This window comes from Littorina saxatilis, linkage group LG4 (genome assembly GCF_037325665.1).
Source record: "Littorina saxatilis isolate snail1 linkage group LG4, US_GU_Lsax_2.0, whole genome shotgun sequence".
Classification (NCBI taxonomy): Eukaryota; Metazoa; Mollusca; class Gastropoda; order Littorinimorpha; family Littorinidae; genus Littorina; species Littorina saxatilis.
The window spans coordinates 62792524-62800625 of record NC_090248.1 but is presented as its reverse complement, the minus strand read 5'-3'; the positions used below and the strand labels follow the sequence as shown (position 1 = coordinate 62800625).

The following is an 8102-nucleotide window of genomic DNA, read 5'->3' as shown; positions in this document are numbered from 1 at the left end:
AGAATTGCAAGAAGTATGCGAAGAATATTCAAGTGTTTTTTTGTTTGAGAACCTATGGATGTGTAATAACTTCCCGTTCTTCGTATGCTTTAATTGAAGATGAAATTGACATTTGTGTGCACAGCAAAAAGTGTGCGAACAGACGTAGAAATGTACACGATTCTTGGACTTTGTGTGTGAATGAATGAATGAATGAATGTGTGTGTGTGTGTGTGTGTGTGTGTGTGTGTGTGTGTGTGTGTGTGTGCGTGTGTAAATTACTTATTTAGCTTTGACCAAACTAGATGGACATTTTGTTTTGTTTTTTGCTGAAGTAATCCAACGTATCGTGTGTTGCCGCCCATGTTTCATCACTTGTTTATTCAAGGTATGAATGTCTAGGTGTTGTCTACTTCGAAAAAATGACCCCCCCCACACACACACACACAAGAATGAGTGAAAAGAGAGTCAAAACAATTTGACATGTATTGGTCAGTGACAACACAAGCATGAAATCACAAAACGGTACCACGTAGTACAAAAAGAATAAATCACAAATGCAACATTTTATTAACTGATCATCAACTCACATTAATCATTTTGAACAACACTATACATTGAGAAATAATCATTTTTTTGAATTACCAAACGGTTCAACAACGACAACATTGTGTATACGATAAGAAATGATAATGTTTCATTACTAGTGAGCTCAACAACGATAATGACTAAATTGGTGTTTTAATATCACAACAGTTTGAGCACAACAGCGGCGCACACAATATAAACATACAATCTACATGTATTGTGGGAAGAATCCACGGCTAAAACAATCAAACAACCATGTACAATCCATTCGCTAAGCCAAACAAAGAAACTCACTAATATGTGCGCCAGAATCTAGTCAAATCTGACAAAGGGGACAGAGGGAAGACGAAAGATATGGAGAAAAAAAAACTTCGGCAGTATCAAAAAGTACTACAATGTACACTAATGCACTACAATGGACAACTGTATGTATAACAAATATACGCTTGCGGACATAGCCTGTGCAAATTTAGGTACTCTGATCGGCAATCTATCAAATGCGTGCACGTTGCTGTCAGGGGCAAACAAAGTAAGGCGCCCATTCTCAACATTGAGGGGCAATTGCAACGTCAGAATTGACGAAAATATTGTGCTGGCACAGGACATCCTGAGAGGGTTTTTCACAAGAGCTGTTCTTCCTGTTTACAATTCCATACCAGATTCCTTCCAAAAATAAGCAACCTTCTTTCATATTTGTCTGAATTCAACATACATTGCGTATTTGTAAGCCTACCAGGCAGTAACGTATGTATCGATAACTTAAGTATCGTCCATTACTTCGATTGACAGGACCACAAAGCGTAGTCTTCGGGAAGTCTACTTCAACCAATTAAATTGAGGCTTTAGGGCGAGACCCTTTCTTGGTGAGAGGTATCTCTTTGACGGATTTTATGACTCTTTTCTCTAAGGTCATCGTTTTGCTTAAAAAACAAAACAAAACATAAAGGGACAAGCGGAGTAGTGTGCTAGGGGTTGGGGTAATAATATCTCGAGGACGCTAGAATTCCTAAACGTTCAACAAAACGGCCTCGCACTTTGAAACTTCCACATACATAATGGGAGAAAGCGGGGCGGGGGGGGGGGGGGGGGGGGGGTTGGGTTGATAGAGTATTATAATCAAAGGGAGAGAGACCACATGGAGCTACTGGCCTAAATACCTAAATTTCCTACACAGTTTTGTAAACATCCACATCCATACACATTTATTTACACATCTAGTCTCCGTACAGAAAAAAACCATCAACGCTTATTTACTTTCAGCCCTGCAAACCAGAACAGGTACAGCCGAGTGGTGCACGATGTAATCACTGACACTCCCCATGATGGTTCGCCGAAGCTTGCCCAGACCTCGTGTGCCAGTAACGATAAACACTGCTCCCTCTTCGTGCGCTAGCTTGGTGATTACCTCCCCTGGCTTGCCCGATCCGGTGCGAAACTTGCCCGGAATCTGAAACACAATAAACAAGACGGACGAAATAAGCATTTTTGACAAGTGAATAAGAATTTTATTTAATGCATCGAATCCACAAGCAAAAAACCTGCCATCGTTCCAAAATTCAGAATAAAAAAACGAAACCTTTCCTGCTTTTTGATTTTTAATGCGACGAATACACTGCACGATGGTGCACACTGTTGAAATGAATTATGCATTTTGTCAACATCTAAATTCCCCCTTCCATGGACCCACTAGTAAAGGGACGAAGAAGTGTCAGTCACATTCTTGGACAGTATCAGGTTGAGAGAGAGAGAGAGAGAGAGAGAGAGAGAGAGAGAGAGAGAGAGAGAGAGAGAGAGAGAGAGAGAGAGAGAGAGAGAGAGAGAGAGAGAGAGAGAGAGAGAGAGAGAGAGATCAAATCAAATCAAATCAAATCAAATTTTATTTTACGAGGGTTGTGGCATAAGCAATATAAACGAGCTTCTTTTCAACCAGCCCTCGCCCAGAGAGGGACTATTCTAATCTTAAATACATATATATATATATATATAACGTAAAACAATTACAAAAGATAAGCATGACAGTAAAAAAAAAAATAAAAAAAAACACAAAAAAGGCAGAAAAACTATTCACATGACTATAATACACGTTGTAGGCTATACATACTGTAGCGTAGGGTGTGATATTAAACAAACCTGTCTAAAACATTCTCACCCTACCCACTTCACGAATCGCTTCTCGATTATTTTAAGATCTTTTATTGATGATTACAAATATTGGCTCGTTCTTTTTACGTATGTTCGTTCATAGTCAATTCATTGACTACTTGTTTTCCTTTTATCTCCGTTGCATTATCAGATCACATGTATCACTTATCGTTCTGTCCTCGTTCATGCGAAGCCATTAGAGTTGAACAATCTCTCGAATGCGTGAATACGCTGTCGCAACTCGAGCTTGTTTGCATTGACTGAGATCCGTGCGGGACGTCGTACATCCATCAACAGGTTACGACGTGGGGCTGGTAATACCGGCAATCGGGACCGCAGTTCTCAGGAACGTCATAAGTAGGAATAAGAACTTCATCCTTCTTCCACCTTGGATTGGATCAGCATGCCGCTGTAACATCAACGGTAGCATATGCTCGTACACAGCGCATCTCACTAAACATCATTTGCAAAACATTTACCTAATCTACTGTGAAATCACACGTAACAGGACAAACAAAAAAACCTAACATTGCACTTGACTATTCCATATACTGTTATCGGTTAGACGGTTATCACAATACTGCCCTTCACCATTCATTTACCCAAAAACAACCTACCCAATGCCTTCTCTTGTCAAACGGGTGGACGGGAAAATGAATCATCGATTGGCTTACCTGGACCGATGTTGCAAACATAATTGTTTACGTTTCCACGCTTTCCAAAGCACGCACAACAACTCATGTCATCAACTCCATGTTGATCCAACCGCGCATCAAGTCGTGGTAGTCAATAAATACGTCACAGCGCAACGAGGTACGTCATCAAATGACGTCGATCCTCTCGGCATCTCGGTTCACTCAAACCTTCCGGAACATGACCAAGACTAGTAAAGTCCTATTTTGTTACAGAACCCCATGGAATAAGATAAAATTCCCAATTTAATCTAAAATAAAACACAATAGGAATTTCTGATAAACACAAACAAACTGTGTTACCATGCCTTTAAATTGCCGAACACAATAACCTGTTTTACAGGGCCTTTAAGTTGCAAAAACAAAACAAGATGTAATCGCTCGATTTGGACGGCTAGACACATTTCTAGCCTGACTCGTGGTATGTGGCTCGACTCAGATAGTCGGCACCATGATTATCTTTGCCTGGGATGACTCTCACAGAGAAGTTGTATGGTTGCAACTGGAGAGCCCACCTCATCAACCTTGGGTTCGTGGGTTGCTTCTGCAAACACTTCAAAGGCTGATGATCGGTTTCCAGAGTAAAACGCTTGCCATAGAGAAACCTCTCGAACTTGTCGATCCCCCACACTGTTGCGAGGCATTCTTTCTCTACAGTGGCGTATCTGGATTCTGCGCCCTTCAACTTCCGACTTTGGTAGGAAATTGGACGTAACTGTCCGTCTTTTTCCTGCATGAGGACTGCGCCGATGCCACGATCAGATGCATCCGTCCTGACCACGAATTCCTTCGTGTTGTCGGGCATGCACAAGATTGGGGATTCACAAATCTTGTTTTTCAGTTTCTCAAAACTGTCTTTGCTGGAGTCATTCCACCTCAGTTTCTCTGGGTGGTCTTTTTTCGTCATGTCAGTTAGAGGGATTGCGATGGAAGAGTAGGATTCTATGTACTGTCTGTAGAAACCTGTCAATCCCAAAAAAGAACGCAGTTCTTTCTTTGTGGTAGGAGGGGCGGCCTGTCGAATCTTTTCGACTTTGTCGCTCTCTGGCCATCTTTTCCCATTGCCAATTTCATGACCGAGGTACGGGAGTTGGTCAAACCCCACGTAACATTTGGATGGTTTCGCAGCTAAGTTTGCCTCTTTCAGCCGCTGCAGAACTGCTCTCAGCGCAACCAAGTGCTCTTCCCATGTTTCCGTTGCGATCAGGATATCATCCATGAAGTGGTGAACATCCTGTCGTCTGATGGGACCTAGTAGTTTGCGCATCATTCGATTGAAAATCCCGGTTGCGGTTTTCAAACCGAATGGAAGATTCACCCATCGGAATTGTCCTTTTGACGTGGTGAATGCCGTCTTGTTTCTGTCTTCTTCCTCTAAAGGAATAGCCCAGTAGCCTTTCGTTAGATCCAGTTTTGTGAAGAACTTTGCCTTGCCTAAACTCTGAAATAGATGTTCTACGTCAGTGATGGGTTCGGCGTCGAACACTACTATGTTGTTCAATCCGCGTAGATCGCAGCAAAAACGGTATTTTCCGCTTTTCTTCTTCACGAGAACGATGGGCGAGTTGTATGGTGAATTTGCGGGCTCGATGACACCGAGTTTGAGCATCTCATCGATTTCCTCTTCAACAGTTTTCACCATGGCATGGGGAATTGGACGAGGTCTAACAAACACTGGTTTTGTCTCTGAGACCCTTATTTGTGCTCGCTCCAAATTGGTTGTAAGAGGGACATCAGTGAAATTTCCCTCAAACTCCTGACAGATCTCGGACACCTCTTTTTTTTGTTGCTCGGATAGCTTTTCTGAGAACTGCACATGGTCGACATTTTCAGATCGAACGGTTTCCAGCAGAGGAAGTGTTCGCTGGGCGTCTGCCTGAAAAATGTCATCATCCATGGTGTTATCTTCTTCGATAACCACTGCCACATGTTCGTCTTCAACAGGATCAACTTCAGGATCGTCCTCGCTTGAGGCTGTAGTGTCAATGTGATTCTCATGTTCACGTTCGACGTACTCTTTCATTAGGTTGATGTGATACACTTTCCTTTTTGATCCAATCTGGATCCTGTAATCACAGCGGTTGATCTTCTCGATGACCTCGTAAGGTCCCCTCCAAGCGAGTTCTAGCTTGTTGAGTTTCAAAGGACACAACAAGAGTACTTTCTTTCCAACTTCAACCTCGCGAGGGACGGCCTTTTTGTTGAAGTACTGTGCTTGCCTTCGGGATGCTTTCCCGAGATTGGCTTTGGCTATATTGCATGTCTCTTCGATTTTGTTCCTCAAATTGACTACATGCTCTGCTGTGGTCTTCACCTCCTCTGAGAGGTTCTCCTCTGTCCATGTTTGACGAAGGATTTGCATGGGTCCTTTAATGGTGCGGCCATAAAGGAGCTCGAATGGTGAGAAACCCATGCTCTCTTGGGGAGCTTCGCGATAAGCGAACAACAACGCCGGAATGAATGTATCCCAAAGTCGAGGTTGTTCGATTGCTAGTTTCTTCAGCATGCTTTTGAGGGTGCCGTTGAAACGCTCCACCAAACCGTTGGCTTGTGGGTGAAATGGCGCAGTCATTTTGTGCTTGATCATCAGAAATGTATTCACCTCTTTCATCAAGTCACTTGTGAACTGTGTTCCTTGATCGGTGATAATTTCGTCTGGGATGCCAAGTCTCGTCCACATCTCCCACAACGCATTAGCTACTGTTTCGGCTCTGATGTTTTTCAGCGGAGTAGCTTCAGGGTAACGCGTGGCATAGTCCATCATGACCAAGATATATTGACTCTTGGTCTCGGACATGGGAATGATGGGACCAACAATGTCGACCGCTACTCTTTTGAATACTGGGCCGACTGATGACATGTACCCCAGAGGAACTTTCTTTGCACAGCTTTTTGGTGCAGCTCTCTGACAAATGTCACACGAAAGGCAGTGACGCTTGACGTCGTTGGAAAAACCAGGCCACCAGAATTCAATTTTAATTCTGTCACCTGTTTTCTTCTGGCCCAAATGACCTGCCATAGGGTGGTCGTGACTGAATGAGAGCACTTTTGCTCTGAAGGACTTTGGAACAACTACCCTATTTTTCTCCACTGCCAATCTGTCTAGACTGGATCTGTACAAAATGCCATTTTTGTACAGGAATTTCGCCCCACCGGATATTTCGCCGGTTTCCGCAAATTTCCGTGCACTGGTCAAAGTCACATCTTCACGCTGTGCTTTGCGGAGATCTTCAGGTGTGAGTAATGGGACGTTTTGCTCACATCCAGAAGAAGTACTCGGGAGAGGCTGAGACTGTTCTCTCGCTTCTTCTTTGGTTGTTTGGCGGGTACTGACTGCTGCCGCTACTTCTTTTGCGTACCACTCTGGGTCTCGCACTGGGTACAAAGGAGTCTTCTTCTTCTTTTTACCCATCCCGTACCATTTCCCAATGAGTACAGGATAAACTGGATCTTCAAGGACAGTGACTTCCGATCGACATTCAAAATACGGAGAGTCAATGTGCATGATTGCTACTTTGCACGTTCTCTTTGTGCCTTTCTCGGCCAACATGGTTTCTTTACATTTGGTCGTGTAGCTACTTTCTGGGACTAGTTTGGAACTCACCATGATGCCAGTGCATCCAGAATCTCTAAACGCTTTGACGATCTGACCGTCAAGTTTGATCCAAACTTCTTCCGAGAAATTCTTATTTTCGCACGTCGAGCACAACTTGTCTAGTTTCTTTGAAACTTCGCTTTCCTCGTCTTCTTCTTGAACTGCCAAGGTATTTCCGGGTTTTGCCTTCCTTTTTGAGCACTGCATCGCGAAATGAGACGGAGATTTGCAGATAAAGCAAACCCCGGCGGCTTTTAACTTTGCTTTCTCAGCGTCACTGAGTGTTTTGCCGTGGGTTTTCTGTTCCCCTGAATTACCTTGTTTTTCCTTATCTTGCGCGCCTTGCTTGTGTTCATGACGACGGGTTTGGTAACCATTTCCATTGGAATGGGAACTATTTCCCTGTCGCACCGCGGGTTTGGAATTACTTCTGTTGAGTTCATATTCCATGGCAACTACACCCATCTCTTTGGCTGACTTTGGCTTACGATCTTTGATGTGGATCGCGAGTTCAGGAGAAAGTGTATTGAACACCTGCTCTCTGAGAAACAGATCTTTGACATTTTGTACACTGTCGTCACAGTGGTCTAGTTCGATCCATTTTGTCAGATATCTATCTAACCGTGCGATGTGCTCTTTGTACGTTTCAGTAGCATCGCGTTTGGAGTTTCGGAACTTCTTCCGATACTCTTCCGCATTGAGTTGAAAACCTTCAAACAACGCGTTCTTCATGACCTCGTAATCGCGCATATCTTCATCGGAAAGTTTGGAATAAATAATTCTGGCCTTTCCTTTTAGAAAGTATACTAACCTTGATGCCTTCTTCTCTTCCGACAACTGACGATCACTGGCGTAGTGTTCAAACTGCTGGAACCAAGACTCTATGTCATCTTTGTCGTCGAGGAAAGGAATCTTAGGTATGAAGTCGTCATCGTCTCTTCGTCTGTCTCTTGAGTGGTTATTGTTGTTAGCATTAATTTGACCCTCTGTCTGAATGCGTAACTGCTCAAGTTCGAATTGACGATTTCTTTCTCTTTCTCTTTCTTCTCTCTCTTCTCTTTCTCTTTCTCTCTCTCTCTCTTCTCTTTCTCTCTCTGCTGCTGCGG

General features: G+C 43.3%; 1 protein-coding gene across 1 annotated transcript in view; it reads right to left on the bottom strand.

Annotated features, from left to right (window-relative positions):
• Window positions 1–451: 451 nt before the first annotated feature.
• The window catches only part of LOC138965316 (universal stress protein in QAH/OAS sulfhydrylase 3'region-like), a 64385-nt gene continuing 56734 nt past the window's right edge, over window positions 452–8102 (bottom strand). The window contains exon 4 of the mRNA XM_070337450.1: window positions 452–2014. Within this exon, the coding sequence (XP_070193551.1) occupies window positions 1814–2014 (201 nt within the window). The 3' untranslated portion in view covers window positions 452–1813. The remainder of the gene's footprint in view (window positions 2015–8102) is intronic.